Raw genomic sequence first — 26,831 nt, forward strand, 5'->3', positions numbered from 1 at the left:
AAACATAGATCAAACTACCCTACTCAGAGCTCAGTGGGAAGCCCAGCTTTGCCTCTCAATCTATTGTCCAAACCTCTAGCTCACGTCACTATTTTCTAACAAAGACGTTTAAGGTAAACAGAACTGCTGTAATACAGTAAAAACATCTGCTGCACTCAAAAATAATCTCCTGCTGCTGTGACATATGGCATCATCAGAAACTTTATTCCAGCACCCCTGGAGCTTCTGAGACACGTCGAAATGCCACGATTACCATAAAGAGGTTTATGCAATTCTCGAAGCTGAAAGAAAAACAATTAATTCATTTTAATATTTAAAATAAATATGGGCCATTTGGATCATTTGGGAGGAGAAATGGGATTACAAAAACTGCAATAATTAGAATCTAACTCCCCAAAGAGAGATGTTCCGAGATGTAACTTTCAGATGGAAAATTCCCCTAGTTGGTCTGCATTCAGTCTGTCCCAGCTTTTCCTAAATCGGGTAAGAGCATTCTTACCCAATTACTAGCTTCAGTGGGGGTTGTCTATGATTGACACAGGCTTCCTTTCTTTTACACAGAACCTTTTTTTAAAATAATACACATCTGAAGAAGAGTAAGAAGAGAGCCAAAGTTCAAGTTCAATAGTATCCAGTAAAATAAGTGTTAATAAAAATGCCAGGTAAGTGTCAGAATATCAGATGAATGAGAGATAGAAGCTGCTTTTGCACTAATCTCTGGTGGTCTTGGAACAAGAGAAATGTAGATGAAGGAAGAATGAGAAATGTTCCCCCATAGGCTCATTCATGTGAACACTTGGTCTCTGGTAAGTGATGCTGTTTGGGAAGACGAAGCCTTACTGGAGTAAGTACAGCACTGGGCTGGGGGTTTGAGAATTTACCTCTGCCCCACTTACTGTTTGTTCTATCTCTCTGCTTCCTGTGTGTGCATGGACTGTGATCCTACCACCGTTCCTTTGCACCATGATGGACTCAATCCCTCTGGAATTGTAAGCTAAAACAGATCTTTTCTTCTCTGTGGTGTTCTGAATGAAAATGGCTTCTTATAGGTCATATGGAGTGGCACTATTTGAAAGGGTTAGGACATGTGGCCTTATTTGAAGAGATGTGGCCTTCTCAGAGGAAGTATGTCACTAGGGTACTCTTTGGGTTTCCAATGCTCAAAGCGGGCCCATCCTTTTTCTTTTCCAGCTGCCTGCTGATCCAGATGTAGAACTCTCAGCTACCTCTCTAGCACCAAGTCTGTCTGTGTGGTGCCTGCTTCCCACCATGATGGTAATGGACTAAACCTCTGAAACTGTAAGCCAGTTTCAATGAAATATTTTCCTTTATAAAGGTTGTGTGTTCATGGTGTCTCTTCACGGCATTAGAACATTGGCTAAGATGCTTTGGTTGGGTTCTATCCCAGCTTTGTTGACTCCCCATGGGAGGCCTTACCCTTTCTGAGGAGTGGATAGGGGGTGGGTTGTGGGGGAGGTAATAGGAAGTGGGAGGAGAGGTGGGAAGGGGAACTGTATTTGGTATGTAAAATGAATAAAATTTTTTTAAAAAAGAAAGTAGATTGTACAAGCCAGGGGAAGCAAACCAGTAAACGGCACCTCTCTGGGGTCTCTGAATCAGCTCCTGCCTCCATGTTCCTGTCTGAGTTCCTGTACCGGCTTCCTTTAGTGATGGACTACAATGTGGAATTGTAAGTCAAATAAACTCTTTCCTCCCCAACTTGCTTTTGGTCATGGTATTTCATCACAGCAATAGAACCCCTTTCTAAGACAATATGTATGCACAAATATATAACTACAACCTGCCGAATCTGTTTCATTTTTGTTGTTGTATTTCTGTGTATGTGGTTTCAGGACTGTTCACTTTGTATTAAGTAAACAATAGAGGTTCATCCCTGGGAGAGGATAATTCCTCCCATCCCAGCAGTCATTAGTTAGCTATAGTCCTTTGTCTGAGTGTAGGATTCCATAAAATTTGGCTCTTCTGCATTAGCATGTCCATTAATATGCCATTTTTTGGGGGCTTGTATGTTCAGTGTATGGAGAGCAGCAATGTTCCACTGAAGTAGTACACAAACTTCCTGGATGAAATCAGATAAAACCTCATGCCAAACACTCAGCAGATTTTCTATCAATAGTGACCTTAAATAACTGAGATTCTACTCATTCTTGAGACTCTATCACGAGTGAAAAGTAAGTCTTACTTGACTCTGTCTACACTAGGGATGAGTGTCTAAACAAATGACAAGTTGAGTGAAGAATTGTGAGGCATTTTACAGGTTACACCTACAAACTGTGTTCTCTTCCAAGATATTCTTATATGTTTTGCCCAGGGTGGGGTACTTGTCATTACTTCATTGTGCTGAATCTCATCCATGGGTCAGTTTGGATGGTTTCTTTTTAGGGAGTTCTCGGTATGCTTGCAGGTTATCTGTGACCCAATCTCTACTACCACAACTACCCTTGGAGATGTCCTTACCCAGTCCTTATCCAATAAACTTTAAGTCCCAGTGCTGATGACTACCCACATTCTGCTCTTAATGTTCAGCTGAACTCCCCCCTTGTAACCCATCCACAACAAATAAGTCAGCTTGTGATTGAACGAACAAGTTATCTAGATACCCCCTTTGTGTCCTACCACAAGATAAAGCCCATACTTGAAAAAGCCCATAAAACGTGACTATTTGTGTTCAACCTGGCTTCTTCAGCTTTCACTTTTAGTTGAAAAAATATACTGTTAAGGATCCTTTGGAATAATTATCCAGATAGCATTTGCCATCTGTTATTTAGGCTCTTCTGGTACCTCCTTTGCATCGTAGAGAATTATGAGCCATTGCCATATTATAATTAGCTCTAAGAGGTAAATGGGGATGTATTCATCAGTGACACATAATATTTTGAAAAATACAGATGAAGTGTAATGGTGATGAGGTCTAGCTGCTGTATGCTTAAGGCGAGCCCCCATGCTGCCTAACCTCCAGCTAAAGAACTCTACCTTATTTCAAACGAGACAGGCCAATTCATAATGTTTTCCCAAATGAGTCCTCTTGGGACTGAGCTGAATTGGCTGAGTCACATAAATAATTATACAAAATAACACTAATGGAAACTCTTCACTGACTTGCGAAGAAGGCATTGCACACAATATTTCAAATTGTTGAGGAGGCTTTTCAGGCAGGATATTATTATATCCTTGCTGTGGATAGAGAAAAGAAGACTCAGATTATTCTCAGCTCGCCAAAATAGTAACCAAGCAAAGTTTTCAAATCCAGGACATTCTCATTCAAAAGCCTGTGTGTTTTTCGCTGGACTCCTTTGCCCTTCTACCACAAAGGATGTTCCCAGGGATAATGGAAACCTGCAGCAGAGACCAAATGTCAGTGGAAAGTCATTTTGGCACTGAGTGATACAAAGCCGGTTATCTTAGGTACTAGGGGAAGGAGGGAACAACATGTGAGGTGTATTTGATTATTTCTGTGATTATGGGCCTATAAGGTTACAGGATATATTGCTTAATTTTTACAACGAACAATCTACTAAGTGATAGATGTTTTTATCCACAAAACCAACAAGACTGCTCCATAAATTTCTATTTTCATATATGCTTTATCTAATGCCATGCAAATGCAATGGGGAAAATACTGAGTGGTGAATGGATGGCTGCCGTAAGGATGAGAACCCAGTAGTGTAGGTAGCTCCACTAGGAAGCAACAGACTATGTCAAAACTCTACTAGACTTTGGACTGTCTGCATTTGGAGTGTTTACATTGTCATCCTGGCACATTTCTTTCTCCTTCTATTAAGTAAAAATATAAGCTAAGGATCTGGAGAGATGGTCTGGCAGATGAGAAATCTTTTTGCTACATGGTTATTAAGACTAGAGTTTGGATTCTGGACCTCACATAACAAGCTAGAAAAACTCAGAGGGTCGGCGACAGGTTGGTCTCTGGGACTTGATTTCCAGAGTAGCCAAGAAAACTGTGAGTCCCAGGTTCAGAGAAAGAACATGCCTCAAAAGTAGTAATTGGAGAGGAGTAGAGGAAGACACCTGACATCCCTCTTCTGTTCTCCATGTACACACACAACAGGAGCATCTTCCCACATGCATACATGTCCATTCACACACACACATACACACACAAATAAAAAATAAATTAATTATGATTAGGGATGGATGGCAGTAGAAGAATCCATGCAGAAAGTTTGATAACTGTATTACAGTGATCATAACACGCTTGGAACTGAATAACCTTAAGGATAAGAAGCACCAATTTTCATTGCCTCCAGTATTTTATAAACACTGCAAATAGCATGCTGAAGACTCATCCACAGTGTGGTTCTTGTTGTGATAGACCATCAGGATCAACAGCTGCATAAATTATTAACATGGCGAGTTTTTTTTTTTGTTGTTGTTGTTGTTGGCACAAGTCACACAGGAAGATTGACGTGCTAGTCTGGCAATGGCTCTGCTTTGCATAGGAACATAATACACACTCCTGGAGATCTCTATTATATGAAGTGCTTTGCTTTCAGGAAAGAATTTTTCTAACTGATCCTCAGAGCTATTCAGAGAACCTAAAAAACAGCTATTAAGGAGGTTCTGCAATGTTTTTAGGCATTAACTTAGAGGTGTCCTCTTCTGAATTCCCTACCATTTACGCAGAATCTGCAAGGTCAGTGGTGTCTTCTGTGCTGTGAGTCTTGACCCAGGAGGTTGGACCCAGCTTGTCTGATACATCCATTATAGCACAGACCTGGGTTTGTTGACTTCCTCATGATTCCACTAAAGAAATGCTTTAGAAATGCAGTGTTGTAGAATATGATTTCAAGATTTGTTACATTTGCTTATGCTGTGGAACATTTGTTTCAATGATGCAAAGATGTGTTGCATTCTTTTATTTTGCATTTGTTTAACCTGTGAAACTGTGTTACTTTACCTGTCTAAAACACCTGATTGTCTAAAAAAGAGTTGAAGGGCCAATAGTAAGGAAGGAGAAAGGATAGACAGGACTGCTAGGCAGAGAGAAAAAAGGAGGAGAAAAAAATCTAGGAGGAGAAAAGGAGTGAGTGAACAAGCAGAAAAGAAGGGGCCAGCCACCCAGCCACCAGCCAACCACGGAGTAAGAAATACAGAAGTAAGAAGTAAATACAGAGGCAAAAGATAGATGGGGTAATTTAAGTGAAGAGAAACTGGCTAGAAACAAACCAAGCTGAAGTCTGGCATATATAAGAAATAATAAGACTAGTGTGTGATTTATTTGGGAGCTGGGTGGCGCCCCCCCCCCAAGAAGCCAAAAGAGTAAAAGACAATTGCAATGTGGAGCCATCTGTCTCCCTCGCAGCTGCTGCATGATGTCACAACCATTAGTGAAGATTTAGAATGGATTTGGTACAGTACACATATAACTGCAAGAAGAAGAGCCTGCTATGGTATCGCTAATACATCCACTATGCATACAACTCTCAGGAATATGTAAATTTAGGAGCCTGTATGTTGGTTCTAGTGCAGGTTTTCAGTACATTCTTAATATTTTCTTTAACAATTGCTTTCAAAAACAATGGAATAAATGGAGTTTTCACATCTGAATAGCTGCACTAGGAGCAAATCTTCATCCTTTGAAAGCATATCTCATTCTAGAAAAGCATATCATTTGCTACAAACTAGTTTTAAGCTCTATAAACCTTCCAAAACAATATGTCTAAGATTCTTATTTATTTCAATGTTTTTTTTTTTTTTCCACACAGAAACTCATTTCTCCAACTTTCTAACCCCATCTAAACTTCTTTGCCTACATCATTCTTTAGTCTATGTTTGGCTTCAGGTTCACTGAATTTGTTTTGTGTGCTATACCTCCCAAAACCAGGGTGAAGTATGAGTAATTTGATAAATATCAGGATCTTTTGAGTTTATAGTATTTTGTTTGTTTGTTGAGATAGAATTTTTCTGTGTAATCTTGATTGTTCTAGAACCATATATGTAGACCAGACTGGTCTAGAATTTACAGAGAACCACCTCTCTCTGCCTCCCAAGCGCTGGGATTAAAGGTGTGAGCTTTTAAACTGCCCAGCTATGAGTTTATAGTTTAAATTCATATGTAGTGAAAACATTATATGAAATAATAATTTATAGTTTTAAAGAAGAAATGTCAATGAGAGGGTGCTGGTGATTTTTGAGAATGATTGTCTTGGTCCCAAATAGTTATGTCAGTTACAGGTGTCAGTGAGGTATTTATATCTTATAGAAAATAATGTGGAGAATAAGAACAACCTACATTTACTCAAAGTCTAACATGAGTCTTTTAGACTCTGGGATCCCACAGTTGGAGAGAACACTGGCAAAGCAGGATGTGTTTGGAAGGAAGAGTTTCCTGTGCAAGGATAAAAAGACTGTCTCAGTGACATCTGAAACACGGTCTGGTATTTGGTACCTGTCTTTGGTTCTCTGTCTCTAGGCGTAGCCTGGCCTCCACACACCTCCGTGTCTCCAGGAAGGCCTGGCGCTGGGCGCGGTCAGACAGGTAACTGATGAAGATCCCAGCCGTGTTCATGCACATGAATAGCACCACCTGGGCCAGAACCTGTGAGACAATTCCAAACATCCTGGTTAGATGAGTCAAACAGCAGCTGCTCAGAGGCAAAGATCAAGATAAGTAAATATTTTAGAAGGAAGTCTTTTTTAGCAATGTGTCTTGGGTTACATTGACCCAATGATACTTTTCATTTTGATCTTGCATTAAAAGTCACTTTTCAGACAGACCTTTCTTGATGACTCAATTAAAAACTGCCAGTTTGTCCTCAAGTCTGAGCCTGGACTTTCATTAGAAACTCTAGATAAGAAAAGGCTGCGAGGTTCTCCACTTCACCATCTTCCTCCATCATTATCTGAAATGTTGGGTCTTTAATAGGTTAGGGATAGATGAAGTTAAGAAATCAAAAAGGATCAGATCATGCCTTCACTAGTAGTGGATGTGCTGTGTTCTGATGTCACTGCAAAGCATGCAGAATGTGCTGTGTTCTGATGTCACTGCAGTGTGCAGAATGTGCTGTGTTCTGATGTCACTGCAAAGCATGCAGAATGTGCTGTGTTCTGATGTCACTGCAGCGTGAAGAATGTGCTGTGTTCTGATGTCACTGCCGAGCGTGCATTCACTATTTATTAGTGAATGTGCTGTGTTTTTATTATTGCTCTAATGTTCTTTTGACAGAATCATGACTAGTCACCAACTCAAGACAAAAATAAAGCAACAACAACAACGAAACACCAGCACATAATGGCTAACACAAAGAAAGAATTCCCAAAAGGAGGCATATGTGGTGGCTTATGTCTATAATCCCAGCACTCAGGAGGCTAAGGTAGAAAGATTTTTATAATTGGACTTTCCTTAGGATTGTCAACTCACAAATAATGACATGGAGACCTATTATTAATTATGAAAACTAAGCCTATAGCTTAGGCTTGTTCCTAATAGCTATTAAAACTTAAATGAGCCCATTTCTATTCATCTGTTTTATTTTTCTTTCATTCTTTATATTCGACTCTCTCCATGGCTTGTTGGTATCTCCTGAACACCTAAATTCCTCATTCTCTTCCTTTCTTTTCTCTGAAATCCCACCCATATCTCCTGAATAGCTATTGGTCACTCTGCTTTTTATCACACCAATCACAGCAATACATTTTCATAGAGTGTACAAATACCTCACAACAGATTGCTGCAAGTTTGAGGCTAGCCTGGGCTACTCTTTGAGACTGTATCTCAAAATAAAAAGCTAAATGAATGAATCATTAAATGAAGAGAATCTGTGAGGGGACTCTAGTATTTAGGGTGTGGGTAATGAATGAATCTGGGGTTTGGGGAATGCTAAGTAAGTACTCTATCATTGAAATGCCTTACTGTTTCCCAAAGTTATTATATAAACCATTTCCTGAAAGACACATGCATGGAGTAGATAAAGAATGATTGAATTGAGGATTAAGGATCAACTGAGATTGGAACTACAGACCAAGAGGTAAAGATTTTCATTTGATTTCAATTAATTTAGACATATATAAAAACGCAACCAAATAAAAAAACCCACCAGTTCCAGATGATGATAAAGCTCACAATTTCCCAAACATGCTATAAAGGTATAGAGCATAGAAGGAGCTGGATATCTCTCCCTCTCCTGAGATAAGATGATCAACAGAGACACCCGTTCTGACTGGAGCCAGATGCCAGAATTAGCAGCCAAAATTCACTGCAGCGCTTTTAACTGCTCAGTTAAAGACAAGGGCAAGTATGCTAGCAAGGAATGAAAAGACAGAGAGTAAGAGAGAAGCAGAAAACGCAGGCTCGCACCTGTACACACATACAAATTCTGAATGATGTTAAGGCAGCTCATAAGATAAGCATCTGGCAAAAATGCCCATTGAGAAAAAAAAAACACTTTTAAGGGCTTTAATAATGTGGGTGACAATATTGAAAATTCCAACATGCCTACGACTTAGATTGTCATAGGGAAAGGAAAAGGAGAATGTGGCAGAAAAGTTGTTTAAAGAACCAATGTTTTTACCAATTTTTCTGGAAGCAGTTTCAGATTCAAAAAACTCAGTAAAGTCCATAGAGGCTAAATGTGGACAAAATATGCCTGTACACATAAAAGGCCAAATACTAAAAGCCAAAACCAATCTTGTAAACAGTCATAGGACAAAATTAGACATTGGGAATCTAGTTTCCAGTATCAGAATTATTTCCATATTAAATAGGAAGACGTGATCTATTTTATTGATGAGATGTTCCTAAATACACTTACATAAAAATTCTGAAATTTATAACAAACTTAAGTTAGTTGTGTTACATAAATATTATGTATTTAATAAAAGAGTATTACTAGGGGTAAGTGCAGTCACTACATGAGAGGGAAGTATCCAATGTATCAGGAAAATGTAAATTCTGAATTATAACACATTTAATAATATAGTCTCAAAATATAATAAAATCTGTGTAATTATTTATAGATCAGTATCATAGGGATCTATTTTCTGTAGTTACTGTATCAAAAAAAAAAAGATGTGGTAACACATGACTTTAACCCCAGCACTCAGGAGTCAGAGATGGGTGGACTTCTGTGAGTTCAAGGCCAGCCTGGTCTACATGAGCTAGTTCCAGGACAGCTAGGGCTGTTATACAGAGAAACCCTGTCTCGAAATACCAAAATAAATAAAAATAAATAAGTAAATAAATAATAAAAATATAAAATAATTAATTAAAATGCTTGAGCTAATTCTTTCAATTAATTATTATTAAATGGAGTATAGTATCAAAGAATTAGGTAGCTTAAATTCTTCACAGAGAAACACTGAAAACTGTAGACACATCTTAAGAGAAGGCCAGAAGCTAGTCTCTTCAGATTTTAAAGAACTGCCATCAAACAAATACAGTGAATGACTGCTGTCGTGGTTTGAATGAGAATGGGCTCCCACAAATTCAGTTATTTAAATCCATTGTCCCCAGTTGGCAGCACTGTTTGAGTAGACTACAGAGAAATATGTCACTGACGGTAGGCTTTTGAGGTTTCAAAAGTCTTGTGCCATCCCTAGGTCACTCTTTCTGCCTCCTGCTTGTGATTGAAGAGGCAGTCCTCAGCTCTCAGTGTTCAGCTCCAGCTACCATGTCTGCCACCTGTTGCTTCGCCATCTCCACTGTGATGGACCCTAAAGCTCTGGAACCATAAACCCAAATAGGCCCTAATGTTCTATCACAGCAACAGAAAAATAACTGATACAGCTAAATGCCATCAAGTTACAAAGCAATGTACTAAGAGTAATCATAAAATACCATGTGCTTAAAATTAAAAATAATATACAAAATTTATATATCATGTTGATCTAAGAGTACATCATAATCTTGTAAGGGAAAATGATGGCTGGGGAATAGTGAAAATACCACAGAACAAAACTTAGTAGTTAAAAAGAGGTCGAAGATGAACATGCTGGCCACTAAACATAAAGAATTATCAAAATCATATCAAACCAAATAAAACAAAGTAAGCCCCAGGATAAACACAAGGTATATATAAGTAAAAAAGCAATACAATAGGAACAACAAGCAATGAAATAAAAAAAAAAAGAGGATTAAGTCTAAAGGACCAATAAACTTGATTGCTTCTTTTCTGCCAAGGACAGTAAAAGAGAAACACTTCTTTGCAAGTTGAGTAAAGAGAAAAAGTGTAAAAGATCAGTATTAAGGATTAGAAAACCAGGAAATTAAAGGCTTTGAGGAATTTAATAAATAATAATGCTAATTATGGAGTCTATTGTGAGTAAGATCTCAAATATAATTAAGATGTTTCTGAAAGTGCGTTGTTTCTGAAGTTGAATCAAAAAAGAGGGGAAAATTAAATATGTGTAACCATAATTAAAACTCTTCCCACAAGGGAGTCTACAAATTCTGATAGGTTCATCAGATAACTATGAAACAATTGTGAGATAAAAATTCTAAACATTTTATCTATTCCAAAGAATAGAAGTAGAGAAGGTTCCCCAACTTGGTTTGTGAAGCTGTCTTATTTGGGACAGATCTGGCACTGAACTTGCAATTCTCCTGCTTTAGCCTCCTAGTGCTGGGATTGCAGATGTATGCCACAGTGTCTCCCTTGGAGTAGCATAATGTTGATATGCTGAAACTATTAGTTAAGATACAGCAGTTTCAATTTTGTTCATAATCATGAGTAGGTGAATTTTCAGACATAATAACAATAAATAATTGAAGCTGTAATTATATAGAAAAGATGACTAAGCTGAGGTTTTATTTTCTAAGAATTTGTGGATAATTTAACATTATTAAATCTGTTATATTCACGCATACTTAAATATCCCATAATATAAAAAGCACGGGTAAAACTCAATAGTTTTTTTATAAATGAAATTCTCAGAACAGAAATCAATTCTCCTAACCAAAAGGTGGAATATTAGAGTCAATAGAAACACAAACACTTGAAGCAATATGCCACTCAATAAAAGGTTGAAAGTATTTGATTAATGGTTTGGAAATCAGTTATTAACAAGTTATAACTACATGTTATCACTACAATATTATTCTCACGTCCTGGCCACTCTGAGGAAACAAACCAACAAGCAAACTGGAATTTCTTAAGTTCACGAGATGTTTGGAAAGAAAGAGCATTAGAAGAATCTGGCCATTGCTATTTTCAGATGAGAGGACTACATGTGTGAAAAATTTTGCAGTCTCTGCAGTAAAATTGTTAGATAAGGAAGAGTTTAACAAGGATGCCAAGTCAAAATAAAATTGATTGCACTCCTGTACTGTGGAATGATCTTTTTGTACAGTGTGAATATGTATTACTCTCATTGGTTAATAAAGAGTTGACTGGCTTATAACTGGGCAGGTAGAGGTTAGGCAGGACTTGTGGGCAAAAAGAGAGCATGGGGAAGAAGGTGAGTGGAGAGAAGCTATATGAACATGCTGTGTTGAAAAAAGGTATCACCCGATAGAACATCCCCATTGCCTCAGTGTGTGGGTGCACCCCTCGCCGTCCTGAGTTCCTTGCTCGTGCTCACTCTCCTTCTGCTCCTCCTTTGGATCGTGAGACTTCAGTCCAGTGCTCCAATGTTGGTCTCTGTCTCTGTCTTCTTTCATCGCCTGATGAAGGTTAATATTCAGGGGGATGCTTATATGTTTTTCTTTGGGTTCACCTTCTTATTTAGCTTCTCTAGAGTCACGAATTATAGTCTCAATGTCCTTTATTTATGGCTAGAAACCAAATATGAGTGAGTACATCCCATGTTCCTCTTTTTGGGTCTGGCTTACCTCACTCAGGATAGTGTTTTCAATTGCCGGGGACTGAAAAAGCATGGGACAAAACCGGTCTCGCTGAACATAATGGACAATGAGGACTACTGAGAACTGAAGAACAATGGCAATGGGTTCTTGATCCTATTGCACGTAATGGCTTTGTGGGAGCCCAGGTAGTTTGGATGCTCACCTTAATAGACCTGGATGGAGGTGGGTGGGACCTCCCACAGGGCAGAGAAACCTGCTTGCTCTTTGGGCTGAGGAGGAAGGAAGACTTGATTGGGGGAGGGGGAGGGAATGGGAGGTGGTGTCGGGGAAGAGGCAGAAATCTTTAATAATTAAATTAATTAATTAATAAAAAAACATAAAAAAAAGAAAAAAGGTATCACCATGTGGCAGAGTGTAGATAAGAAATAAGGTTTAATTTAAGTTGCAAGAGCTAGTTAGTTACAAGCCTAAGCTATTGGCTGAGCATTTATAATTAGTATGAAGTCCCTGTACATTTATTGGAGATCTTGTGGTCTCCATGAAAAACTGTGTACATTCCTATCCACTCATTGACAGATAACACAGAAAATGAAGAGCCGCAGTACCATGGATGAGTGTCTGTAAGTCAAGACTAAACTTGTATAGTGATATCCAAGTCTAGATTAGGTATGGACCAAGATATACAAGCCTGACAATTACTTTTCTTCCTTCTTTTATACAAACATGCATGGTGTGTGTATGCATGCTTGCAGATGTGTATTTGCAAGCATAATGTGTAAATGAACGTGCATACATGTTCATATATACAGAGAAATACTAGTTGACGTTAGGAATCTTCTTTGGTCACACTCCACATTTTTTGTTCAAGGCAGAGCCTCTTACCTGAAGCCAGAGCTACATGATATGGCTAGTCTGGCTGGTCAGCTTGTGCCTTAGATATCATGTCTGTGTTCTCAGTGAAGGGTTTATTGGTAGACTGTTTTACTTACTACACTATACCAGCATCTACATGGATTCTGATATTCCCTAAGGTTTTTTCGTTTTTTGGACTTTTATATGGGAACCCACATGTGACTCATTTTCCATCTGGAGTCAATTCTGAATTAAAAGTCATTTGAGTTCAAGCCTGCCTGCATTGTTCCTTCTACTTTCGGGCACCTCTCATGAGATTTATTGTCTTGCTGATTCTTGCCAGTTTCTAGTTTTATTATAGTTTCCCAGAGATATTCCCTGACCACTTTATCATAGTCAGATTTCCCTGACATTTGTGATTCTTGCAGCCTATGTGTTCATTACTAATTATAATTACATACTTATTTGCTTGCCTGATTGGCTGGTGTTTATAAGCCACAGTGGATTTTTTTACTCCTACAATACAGACGTGATAGTTGCTCAGCTTGACTGATACCCACTGCCTTGCACAGTACTTTACTGCTTGACAATGAGTCTATGAATTGTTCTGCATTTCAATGTGCTAAGTATTTGATGAATGGCCACATGAATTAATGAATAACTTCCTTATGTACCACTAATCATCATTTACAAGATATGGGTGTATGGTGATGATCTGGGAGTAACAGTGATAAATGTAAAGACATCAAACAATATCTCTAACAAATGCTAATATAGCAAATGTGCTAGACAGTGAGTGAATTTAGACGAGATCCGAAGGAGCCATTTCAGTAAAGGAATGCTATCATTAGCTATATAAATACTATTCAACTTGCTTTGGAGCTTTAAAAATATTACACTAAACATGCCATGTGCTGTTCTCATGAATGATTTTATAAATATCAAATATATTTTTCTACAAAAGTGACTATAGTGGGTCTTTACCAACCACAGTAACAAATGCCTTTATGTTATAATAATTAAAATTGTACCAATAGAGATATTCAATTGAAAATTACTGGAAAAATGAAAGTACATGATAGAGACATACATGATCAAAATCATACCGGGCTTGCATATGATATGCATATGTCAAAGAGGAAAGATGTTGCTAAAAGATTAAATGGTCAGCTATTGGGGGAAAATTCATCAACCGAGTATCCTTCGGTTATGTAGCAAAACGAATGCCAGTAGATTTGAGTTAAGTGTGAAATGAGACTTTAGATAGGGAAAATAAGATAGTCAGGAACATTTTCAGTAAAGGAAAATGCAAGAAGAGAAGAATAGAGTTCACAGGCAAGCCATCCTCCACAGGCCCTCAGCGTCTGGATGTCATCGATCTTACAAATAATTTTATTATCACATAATCTAATCTGTCTAATGCTATCTAATAAGAATCTAAGAATATCTAAATCATTCAATTATTATTATGCTACTGTGATGAGGTAAATGCTACTTTTTAGTGGCTATGGCATTTGGGGGTGGCCCGTTAGTGCTTTTTCTGTGTGCTGTCTCAGATTTGTTGTATTTTGTGATCTATCCAACTACACAGTTCTACCCGGGGTCCTGCTGTCTCACTGTATCTTTAAAGCACCTCTTAGTCAGAGCTAGTATGCCAAGCATTAGATGTTGAAGAAATACCATGAATCAATATTTTATTTACCCTTAGATATCTGTAAACTTTACTAACCTCTACTAATGTGTGTTTCATGATTTTTTTCTTTTGTTATTGTGTTGTTTTAATTTTTATTTTTTTAATTGAAAAAATTTCCGCCTCCTCCCTGCCTCCCATTTCCCTCCCTCTCCCCCCACTCCTGATTTTTTATGGAGCAAGTTCTATGACTATGAAAAAGTTTTCTTTTTTCTCACATGTATGAATTGTGATATGGGTTCGTGTATGTATGCCTGTGCATATGTGTGTGGATGCATGTTGGTGTGCACATGCGTTTGTTTAGGTATGGAGTCCCGGGTTACCTTTCTGAGTCTTTCTTGATCGTGTTCCATTTATTTATTGAAGCAGGGTATCTCACTTGAACCCAGAACTTGCTGATGTAGATACAGTTAACCAGCCTCTCCAACTTGCTTCTGGGATTTTCTATCTCTATTTCTGATGTGCTGGAATTATAGATGGGCTATCAGGTCTACCTAACAGTTGTATAGACTCTGGAGATCTGAACTCTGGTCCTCACTCTAACCACGTGATGTCTCAGGTCTGACACAATCTTATGAATTAGTAATATTCAAAGAAGATAGAGCCCTTTCTAGGAACAGGACACAGTTAACAAGGAAGCCAAAAAATAATACATAGTGGTCACAGTGCTTATCATAATAAAACATTATGTAAAAGAATAGGGCATAATGAAGAGGATAGTGGGGTCACTAACTTCTGCAAAGTTAGAAAAGGTTCTACAATAAGAAAACATTTGAGGGCCAAAGGGATTACTAAGTACATCAAGGCACTTGCACCCAAGCCTGACACCCTGAGTTTGATCATCAGGACTCACAGGGTGGGAGAAGAGAACCATTTCCAAGAAGTTGTCTTCTGACCTCCTTATGCACATCATGACATGCATTTGACCTGTAAATCAATCAGTCAATGAATAGAAAAGAATATTGAGCAGAGGAGAAAGGAAAAGCTGGTTATGAGGATGCTGGGGAAGGACATTTCAAGAAGGAGGAACAGAGTGGGCAAAGGCTCTGAGAAACAGAATCTCATTATGCAGCACACTGTAGATGTGCTAGAGGGGAAAGTTGAGGGACTCTCTTTCAGGTGAGCTCTGAAAGGTCATAACACGACAGAACAGTTGGGGCCTGAGACATGCTAATACCAATGGCATTTCTCTCCTAAGGGTTGGAACGCCTGAGAGCTCCTGACCAGAGAAATGTGGCTTATTTATATGTTCAAGGTCGCAATGCCTGGGAATAGATTGCAGTATAAAAGGATGGAGCAAGAGAGACAAGCTAGACTTATCTTTCAAAAGCCTCATGGAGGAACGATTCTTGGCTTAGTCCTGAGTGAGTGTGGGGAATAATTGCAGACATTGAAATGTGGCTGAATTTTTCCATATATTTCAAAGGAACAGGCCCCACCTATGGGTCTTTGTGTGGATTATGAGAAAACGGAAGGAGACAAAGCTGATGTCAGTCATGGTAATTACTGTGCTTGGAATCTCCTGAGGAATTGAAGATGCAGATCTCTGACAGGTGTTCGGGTCCCTAATTTGGAAAGCTTCCAAGTCAATCTGCTGGGACGGCCTCCCCGGTTGGAGGACTGGAATCTACTTCCCATAAATTAACTGAAGATTAGCTTGACAGAATTCTGGTCTCCTTTGCATACGCTCATCAACTCTCCTAAAGTCTGAATCCTCCAGGGACAGAGACTGTATCCACTGAGGCTCCATGTCTTAGCTCTGGGCCCACTATGCCCAAGTTCTGTAAGCATGTATTGCATTTAATACCCTCATTTGAGAAGATACCAATGGCCCACCTCTTTGATCTAGATTTCTAATCACTGGTAATATGTCATCAGTCACTTTGATGTGAAAAGCCTTCCATAAATTCATCCAAATATGGACCCTCTCTTCCCTTTGACCAGCTCATTTCTCCAACCACAGGAACTAGAAATAATCTCCAGGAAGCTGGGTACCTTACATCCTTCCTGGGCTGGTATCCACAGTGTGGGCCATTTGGAAGACACTCAGAATCATCTGCACCACTTGATCTAAATGTTGTCATTCCAGAAAGATCCACTGATGTCCAGTGTTAAATGGGTAATGGTTACCTAGGTGATGCTCCAGAGGGTATACAAGATTCTCCTTGTTGCTAAATAAATTAATCTGTTATTTCCCTTTCACCTGACTCCCACCAACAGTAAACAACTCAAAATAGCTTCAGGAAGTCCCCAAAACTGACCAGATTCACTTGGCTCCTCCCTCCCAAGAGTAAACCATGGAGTATTCCTCTATGCTGTGTGAATATGTGATTGAGTTAATAAAGAAGCTGACTGGCCAATAGCTGGACAGGTAGAGGTTAGGTAAAACTTGCAGAAAAAAAAGAGAGAATAAAGAAGAAGAGAAGAGGTCTTTCAGAACTGGGGGGAGATACAGAGAGAAAGAGATGAACTTGTCATACTGGGAAAAGATATCAAGCCACGAGGCAGATCATAGGCAAGAAATATGGGTTAATTTAAAATGTAAGAGATATCTAGCAACAAGCCTGAGGTATTAGGCAAGCATTTATAATTAATATTAAGCCTCTTTGTGGTTATTTGGGAGCAGCTGCTGAGACACAGAAGTGCCCATCTACAGTAAACAATAAAGACTGCTTAGAGTCTCTCTCAGAGGAACTAAGCTACAAAGAAGACGCTGAACAAGAGAAGTGCTTGGAAGAAGCGGAGGCCTGCCAAACTGACTATAAGAGATCAAGTGAGTCACTTAGAGAGGACACTGTTCAATCTTTTGAGTCACCTGCAGGCCGTGCAGCATGCTCCAGGTTCCCAGCTTTTGGGATCTGTCACCGAGTGGGGACAGATTTTTCGGACACAGCTGTCTTTGAGGCATTTCTGTTCCTGTAAGTAATCCTCCTCCACATTCCCGACTAACACCAGAAAACTCATTGGTTCACCAGTTGGACTTTGGTGGTATCCATACTTTTGTATGTCATGAACTCCCTATCTGGTGTATATGTGTGGTATATGTCCTCAGGAAACGTCTTGTCCTAAGTCATTTTCTAGCCCTAAAATTGTCATGTTTTATAGATACAAAATAATTGCATATTTACATATACAATATGGTACTTTGAAATACATAATTAGCACGTTAGCATGATTAGAATATTCATTATGTCGAACTTTTATCGTCTCTTTGTGGTAAGAATATTTAACATTTTCCCTTCTAGATATTTTTACTCAAACAACATATGGTCATTAATTATAGTTACCTTACAGGGCAATCAAACATCAGAAGTTACTTCTCCTATCTAACATTGCATCCAGTGGCTGGTGTCTCCCCAAATTTCTCTTTTCACTGCTCTCAACCTCTGGTCACACCAGTCTTCTACTCCGAACTGTTGAGATAAAGTCTTTCAAAATTCTACCCGAGTGATGTTAAGAGGCAGTTATCTTTCCTCCATGTTTATCCATATCCTTGTAAATGGCAAGACTCCAGCCATCCTTTATGTTGTGAAAATAGTTTCCATTTCCTGTGTCCACTGTTCCATTAATGTACTCTTAGGTTCTTTCTGTATCTTGATTACTGCAAATAACACCGCGATAAGCATGCAGGCTCAGATGCCTCTTCATCGTGATTAGTTGCTTTCCCCTGGTGTAGAAGCACTATTGGGATTTCTCGATTGCCTGCCAGTTCTCCTTGTGCTCATTTATTGAGAAGCTTCCACACTGTTTCCCATTGTGGCTAGACTAGTTTACGTTCCCACAAACAGTGATAATTACCTCCTGTCTTCTTGTTAACAGTCGCTCTTACTGGAGAGAAGTAGAATGTGTTGGTGGCTTTGAATTGCCTTTTCCCAGGGAGATACCACTAGTTGTTATGATTGTTTCCTTTGTTTCTTCTGCCACTGTTGAACTTGAGCAGACAAGTGCCATGACCACATTTGTGTTTCAGGAAATCAGTTGAGGTATAGCAAGAGGAGCGGTCCTGACCATGACTAAATGCTTCGAGGAGTCAGGGAATAAAGAGGAGGGAGTGAGTGTGTAAGAGGATCTGAAGGAGTCTGCAGAGACCGGGGAGGAGGATAATGTCCCTGACAGCATCCTCTCTTGGGGCTGTGGACTCTCCCTCCAGCTGTCAGTTATGTGGCCATCCTTCCTGCCTGCACTTTGTGATTTGGATAAGGAATTAAATAGCACATAATGAAGCCTGAAAGGTTCCCGAACTTTAAAGAAGCAAGAAAAATCATAGAAAACAAAAGAAAAGATAAGACATGCTGGACTAATAATAATGAACCATGGGAACATCTTGAGCTCAAAGACTAACATCCAGGTAGGTGGCAAAGGTGGAAAGATGTAGTCTTTTCCAAAGATATCACACAAACACAGATATAGATATAAACACATACACACACAAATAGATTAGAAGAGTAGGAATAATAGATTTTCTTAAATATGGAGTTTTTAAAAACTATAATAGTCAGGGGAAATAAAATTGGTAAAGACTGAAAAAATAGGAAGGCTAGTGGTAGAGAAGAAATAAAGGGTACAAGCAAATCTTTAGAAAATCGACCAGGTGAAAAATGAAGTTAATAATTTTTACATGAGATATTTAATAGGCCATAGTACAAATTGAAAAAACCATTAACGTGTTATAAGTATATGTGCCATTAGGTTCAGAGAGGTAAACATAGCAGTGGCTGAGTATTCCAAGAGTGTCTCCGGACTGAGAGCTCAGAGAGCCCTTCCGGCCTCCTGATAAGCTATCTTGAGGTTATTTACACACCCAGACATGTTTTAGACATTGTACTTTGAAGTTTTCAAATACTACTTTAACGGATGATCTGTGTTAAATAATAGTAAGCTATTACCTCATAAACGCTAAATAATTGCTCAATGTCATAGACTTAGCAAATGGCACGAACATGACCAAATTACCTCTGCTTGCTGCAGTTTTGCTTCTAATCCTGGAAAGGGAACTCTCATTCCTGATCTCATGCATGGTCCCACCAGCCACAGGGTAGTAAATCAGGCTCTGGGAAGCTGGCAACCTAAGAATGACATATATATTTTTAAAGAACTGAGAAGGAATGAGAAGAAAAAGCAGGGAAGGAGGAGAAGCAGAAGATGAACAGCAGAATAGAGGGAAAAGTAACTATGTGTTTGGAAAAGCCTAAAATAATGACTGATTTATTCATGAAATATTTGAAAAAAAAATCAAAAACCAAACAGTTATTGACCCCTGGCCCTCAGCACCTCTGGAATGACAGCAGAGGAAGAAGGTGGGATTGGGCCAAGTGTGGTGTGTGTGTGTGTTTCATGGGTCAAGCAAAGGAAACAGGATATAATATCTGCTTGTGAAGAATTGTGTGTAGACTGGACCATCAGTTTACTGGCTTCCAACTCAGGGATCAGGGATCCAAAGGTGCCATGGAGAGAGTGAGTGAGGGGAAGGCTGCTGATGGCCATGCTTAATGCTGCTGAGAAGCCAGCTGTGATAAGAAACAAAAACAGACTGACTTCAGCCATGCCCAGGTCACTGGATACCATAACACTGGTGCTAGCTGGATTCACATCCCCCAGAGTCCATTTGGAATGAATTTGAACGGGAGAAAAGGAAGCAGAGGCTTTAGGAGTATTGTTGTAGGAATTCCTAAGAAACTAGCCAACAGTTGGGAAACAATCAGCGATTAAAGACACTGAGTTAATTATTTTCTATCTTTATCTCTTAGCCTGGCAATGGTGAGTTTTATGGTGACGGCTGTACGCTGGTTAAGAAGAAAACTTGATTAGTTTTAGTTTTATTAGTTTTAAAACTAATAAAGTATTCTCTAAATAATGAAAAAAAGAGAAGGAAACTTGAACATGGGTGAATTAAGGAAAGGCTTGCTGGAATCTAGAGTGGATCTTATTTGGCACACTTTAGAGAGATAAGGTTCAGCGAAGCAAAGTAGTCAGACAAAAGACGATGTATTTAGAGCAAGAATAGAAATAGAGAAGAAAAATTATCTGGAACCTTCCTTTTAATGACCTCTTAAGCCTCATCATTTGTCTTTTTGCTTTCCCCAGACTCACCCCACCCTCACCTTCCTTTCTTGTCGAAACTATACTATTGTCTTGGCATGGGCTCTTCAGAGCTCCTTCCACTATTTGTCCTGTAAGAACCTACTCACCTAATGGAGGTCAAGATCCAACTGGGTCAACCTTTTGTTCCTCCTCATCTCATAGACACTATCTGTGCAGAGCCCTGTCACTGTTTGACATGCTACTAACTAGCCCTGGGCTGTGTATGGTGGCCTCTCTGCCTCTAGTGCTTTGCATGATGCTTGCATTTCTCTTCCTTTTCATCCATACTCATGTACGAACAGAGTGCTTTCCGTAGGGTGGACAGTGTGCTAGGGTTATCTGTGGGTGAACAAAATAAACCCGGACCACTCCCTCTTGCAGCTTGAAGGCTAATCATGCTGCAGACTTTGAAATATGTGTGTTGACGGAGTGAACTAGCTTGGTTGAGGGAATTAAAGGGAGTCTGTGGTTTCTGGTGGACACCGAATGGGGAAGAAGGAAGACGCATGTTCTCTGTGCTATTCTTTCTCAATTGCCTAGGGTGCTTCGATGACTTAGAATTTTTAGAGGATGGGAGTCAGAATGCAATCTTGACTTTCATTATCACAGTCTATTTCAGCTTTAATTCAAGCACTTGCTGGTTGTCTGTAACCAATGTGCCATGTGGGATCCCTTGATGTGATGACACAGAACAGGTTTCTGTCCTGGAGTTTATATTCCTATGAATTAGGGAGAGAGAGAGAGAGAGAGAGAGAGAGAGAGAGAGAGAGAGACTCTGTGACTTAGAGTTATTCTGAGGATAAATCAAACAATGTTGTAGAGGACTCCAGTTGGTGGGTAATTGGAACCCGTCAGCCAGCAAGTGTTAATTCTTCATTAGTGGCTATAAAGATGAAATGAAGAACTCACACACAAAGTGCTTGGCATCTGCTTGATGCATAGCCAATATCCCACATGGCAGCCACTAACGCCACTACCCTCTATCCTCCCCAAGCTGCCTCCACATCAGGGCACTGAGGAGACTAGGAAGGATCCTGGGGTACTTGGCACTGTGACTCTCTAACTCAATCCTTTATTTGTGTTCTCTCTCTCTCTCTCTCTCTCTCTCTCTCTCTCTCTCTCTCTCTATTTTTTTTGACACAAGGTTTCTTACTATATCTAGAGGAGATCACCATTTCCTTGACCCTGGCTTGGAAGTGAGGCCCCTGAATCCCCCTGTCTTTGCCCCTCAGCCAGGTGTTCACTGTCAAGCCTGGCTTTTTTACATGGTTGCTAGGGATTCAAGGTAGAATCTTTGCTTAGCCACCACTTTACCCACTGAGCCGTGTCTCCAGTCTCCAGGTCCTCTTTTGATTCTTTTTTCCCCTCCCCATGCACTTTCTGGCTTCGAGTTACATAGAGTAACTTGAAGTTAGCTGGATCAGTTTACTGGCTATTCACTTCCTCTAGGATTTGCCTTTCTTTGCCCCACTCTGTACTCCCCAAACTGATTCCTCTGTGTTGGATTTGTCAGGTGCCTTCACCCTCAACTTCCATGTGATTTCTGACTAGTGCGGGAGGAAGATAGGGTAATCTGGAGAAGAGACAGGGATGAAGGGAAGAAGGTAGAGGGGAAGGAGGAGAGGGGGAAGGAAAGAGATTCATTTATTCTACAGTTTTGAGTAATGACTGTGTTCTTCTAAAGTGCTGAAATTCTTATCGAGATCTGCTAATTCTACCCATACCCTTGCCTCTTCAAGTTCCTAGAACAGAAACAATTTCCTTATGGCTCAGGGGTGGGTAGCTAATCAAGATGTGTGCCTGGAATCTTATCTCAGTCTTTGCCTGAGCTTACATCATTTACCCCTTCAAATGTCTATTTCCTGATAGAACCCTGGAAGACACACTACAAGCCCTCTAACATCTCCAGACCTTTGGACACTTAGTTCCTTTTCCTTGAATTGTCCACTATCCAGAAGCATGCATACACACACACACACACACACACACACACACACACCCACACCTACATTCCTAGGACTTGATATGGAGTTAAAAATTTCTCTTTGAAACTCTTCCCTGGTAGTCCCCATTCATGTGCTGTCTAGCTTCGGAGCATGCTCTTACCACATTGCCTCAGGGCTTCTATCAGTTTTGGGGTTTCATCTGTGGATTTGGGGGTCAGTTTTTGCTGTCTGCCACTGCTGGGTTTCTGTACTTGACATGCAGTGATCAGTCAGTAAATTTGTGTTGACAGTTGTCTGGAGGAACAGCAGGGATATCTGATGAGAGAGTCACTGAAGAGGCACAAGTGACCTCTGCATGCCTGTCACTGTAAGGAAGGTTGTTTCCTAAGGGAAAGTCATATGTCTTATCAAGAGACTGCATTTCTGGGCAGTGAGGATTTTTCAGGTTCATTCACTCTAGCAACCATGAGAGTTTCCCCTATAACTTGCTCCTACTAATGAAGAACCCATTAATCCAAAGGGTTTCATAAATATGGTCCTTAGGCTTAAACATTTGCTTATGGGACATGAACTCTTTGGGAAGCTTGCATTTTTATATTACCAAAGCCCTTGGTAACAGATAAATCATTTTTTCTGTGTCACTAAGTACTGGGATCAATGTTGGAAAATAAGGAAAAAAATTCAAGACAAACAAGTAACAACAATAGGTTCATTTCAACCCCGCTTAGGTCACCATGATGTCAAATGGTGAAACTTCAAAATGAATCACCCCCAAAACACTGTAATCATGTCCCCAGAAAGGTGAGTGCCAAGGCCAAATGACAGCTCTTCCCAGAGGCATTTTGCTCCAATATAGCATCTTAGTCTCTTGTTATACTGATAATTTAGAACATATTGTGATTCCTGTTTACAATGAATAAATACATGAGATTTGTTATATGAAACCAAAAATAGGAAGAGAAACTTACCGAGTCTAAAAGAGATTAAATTGAAAATGAGAAGCCATGCCCAGGAAACAGCAGCGACATAACAACAAATGGGCATCAGAAAACAAGACACTTCCCTTGCAGAAATGCCTTTACTGCGCTGATTGATTAGCTGTATCAGCTAAGAAAGAACACATGTTACTAAATAGCTATTAGGAATATTAGTGGCTCAGACAGGAAATCAGAGCCCTTTATACACAATGCCAGGATGGCGTGCATGGATTTTGTTATGCAAACTCATAAGTGCCAGGTCTTTCAGCTTCTCAGATCTATTTGTAAGGTAAAGAAAAGGGGCTCTTTTCCTACCACGGAACTCTAGTAGTATCTGGAGATGTCTCTGGTTATTGCCATTGGGATGGGGAGGTGTGCTGCTGGCATTTGGTGTTGCCGGAAGACAGCAATGTTATGTAGTGCAAGACAGTCTCGCTTCCTCCAATAGAGATTCACTTGACTCCAAACACCAGTCTTGCTTCCTCCAATAGAGGTTCACTTGACTCCAAGCACCAGTAACTGGAGACTAAGAAACCCCCTCTGTCAGCTTAGCAGCTGTATAACAAATGTCAGAGTATAACAAATACTCAAGGTATTATCACCAGATTAGTGGGCAACACATTTTGAAAACCTTAGTTTTCAAAATCCCTTTACATCCAGAATATAGTGACTCTATTTTAAACATTTCAGCATTCATTATGATGGTGTGTGTATGTGTGTGTGTGGTGTGTATGGTGTGTGTGGTGTGATGTGTGTGTTTGTGGTGTGGTGATGTGTAGTGTGTGCGGTGTATGTGTGTGTATGTTGTATATGTATGTGTGGTTTGTGATGTGTGGTGCATGCATGTGTATGGTGTGTTATGTGTGTATGGTATGTTATGTATGTGTAGTATGTTGAGTGTGTTTATGTGTTTGTGGGGGGGCAGAGGTCAATCTTAGCTATTATTCCTCAAGAGCCATCCCCTTGGTTATTTGAGAGACCACCTCTTAATTGCACCTGACATTAGCTAGAGTGACTGGCCTCCCAGCTCCAGGGATCTGCCTCTTTTCACTCAGTCAGCATCAGGGTTGCTGAAATGCCTGACCTTTTAGGTGGTTCTGAGAATCAAACTCAGATTCTAGCATTTGCTGCATAGGTACTTTACAACTGAGCTATCTACAAGCTCAGCTCTCATCCCCACAATTCTGATCTTGCCTTATGGGGTTATTTTTTTTTGTGCGTAAATGTGACTTTAAATCTATTTTTTGACTTGCATCCTAGCTGTACAAACATCATCATAACAAAGTTTTTATCTCTCTTCTAGCAACTTAAATCTGAGAAGGAAGACAGACGACGGGACATGAAATCAGGATACAGTGGCTGAATATGATCGTGGAGTCGCATGAAGGATAACCATATGCGGTGTGAGAATAGTTAATATCACTTAACATCTTCCAAACCATTACAAAAAGCCAATTACATGAGTGCTATTGTTGTCATTAGAGTCACCATAGATATTGTCCAACCAGAATGATTTTTGACAGTGATAATTCTTTTAAGGTTCAAAGCATATGATATCTGGTTATGAAATCTGCATTTTATGGGTAAGGAAAATAAGGTAAAACATACTAAGTCCCCAGCTCAGGACATCTCTCTATATAGGTGGAAGTGCAAGGATTGCAAGTCATTCATTCAGGTTCCAGACTCCACTTCTGGAAGTACTAACTACGATGTTCTATAAAAATAGTGGAAAGCAATAGAATCCACAGAGGTTATGGAATCCAAGGAAGTTTCCTGGAAAGGATAGAGTTGAAGCTCAAACATGAGTATGAGTTAGGAAATGTAGAGATAGAGGTCCAGTGTTTTGAAAGAGCAGTGAATAGAATAGAAAGAATAGCAAGAACATTTGGCAGGGTATAAAAGACTAGCAGTGTAGCAAGAAAGATTTAACTTTGGAGAGGTTGGCAATGGATATGACAGCTGGGAGAGGCTGAGGAGGTTACCAACTCCACCAATTTCTCTATAACACACTGTGCTTATCTAACTATTACGTCTCTCAGTGTATGGCCTTCTTGTCTTAAATGGATTAAAAAAAAAACAGTTGAAAGTTCTAATTTGTTCCATAATTGTATTTCACAATGGAGTAGGAGGTCCACCTGATTTGAAAATCCTTTCTTCTATGTGATTGCGTACACTCTTCACATTCAGAAAATTTGTACTTCATTATATTAGGACTCACAAACATACCCCCAAACACAGATATTATTCCCAAAGTTTACCTACGAGCGTACATATTGACACAGTTAGCTTTAGGAGTTCTGTTTTCTTTCTTTCTACAAGCTTTACACAAAACAGCTGTTATTTTTCAAGGAGAACCAAGATTCAGGTCCAGACAAGGTGTGTCATTTTCTCATAAGGCATACAAAGGAAGACTGTTTCTTTGAACTTGTTCTATGAGGTGAAAAATTATAACACAGTGGAATTTATATATATATATATACATTTAGAATTAATTTAACATTAACATATTTATATATAAAATTGACATATATAAAAGAAATATAAGTTGTCTTGATTTGCATTTCCCTAAGTTGAATATGACCTTAAGTGATTTTGGCCATTTGAACTTCTGTTGTGAATTCTCTGTTCAGCTCAGTGCCCCATTTTATAATTGGGTTGATTAGCATTTTACAGTCTAGTTTCTTGAATTCTTTATATATTTTGGAGATCAGACCTTTGTCAGTTGCGGGATTGGTGAAGATCTTCTCCAGTCAGTGGGTTGCCTTTTTGTCTTAGTGACAGTGTCCTTTGCTTTACAGAAGCTTCTCAGTTTCAGGAGGTCCCATTTATTCAATGTTGCCCTTAATGTCTGGGCTGCTGGGGTTATACGTAGAAAGTGGTCTCCTGTACCCACGTGCTGTAGTGTACTTCCCACTTTCTCTTCTATCAGGTTCTATTGGGAACTCACCAAGGCCAGCTGGACTGGGTCTGAAAAAGCATGGGATAAAACCGGACTCGCTGAACATAGTGGACAATGAGGGCTGCTGAGAAGTCAAGAACAATGGCACTGGGTTTTGATCCTACTGTACATACTGGCTTTGTGGGAGCCTAGGCTGTTTGGATGCTCATCTTACCAGACCTGGAAGGAGGTGGGAGGTCCTCGGACTTCCCACAGGGCAGGGAACCCTGACTGCTCTTCGGGCTGATGAGGGAGGGAGAGTTGATTGAGGGAGGGGGAGGGAAATGGGAGGCGGTGGCGGGGTGGAGGCAGAAATCTTTAATAAATAAATAAATTAATTAAAAATATATACATAAATTTTAAATTTTATATAAATAAAATTTATAATTTTTATTTATATAAATTTTATTTATATAAACAAAATGTATAATTGACCTATATATTAAAGAAATAGATGTAAATAGAAATAGATATAAATAGAAATAGAATAAGAAGTATGTGTATACTTGTATATGTATTTGTCGTATGTATATATACATATACATACATACATATATATGCATACACA

The 26,831-nt window shown here is 39.4% G+C and overlaps 1 protein-coding gene across 3 annotated transcripts in view; it reads right to left on the reverse strand.

Moving 5' to 3' along the window:
- Adcy8 (adenylate cyclase 8) overlaps nucleotides 1-26,831 on the reverse strand; it is a 208,537-nt gene that overhangs the window by 154,974 nt on the left and 26,732 nt on the right. For all 3 annotated transcript variants that reach the window (XM_057791703.1, XM_057791702.1, XM_057791701.1), the window contains exon 2: nucleotides 6,428-6,577. In XM_057791703.1, coding sequence (XP_057647686.1) covers nucleotides 6,428-6,577 — 150 coding nt within the window. The remainder of the gene's footprint in view (nucleotides 1-6,427; nucleotides 6,578-26,831) is intronic.

The sequence above is a fragment of the Chionomys nivalis genome, chromosome 17 (genome assembly GCF_950005125.1).
Source record: "Chionomys nivalis chromosome 17, mChiNiv1.1, whole genome shotgun sequence".
In the NCBI taxonomy this organism is placed as follows: Eukaryota; Metazoa; Chordata; class Mammalia; order Rodentia; family Cricetidae; genus Chionomys; species Chionomys nivalis.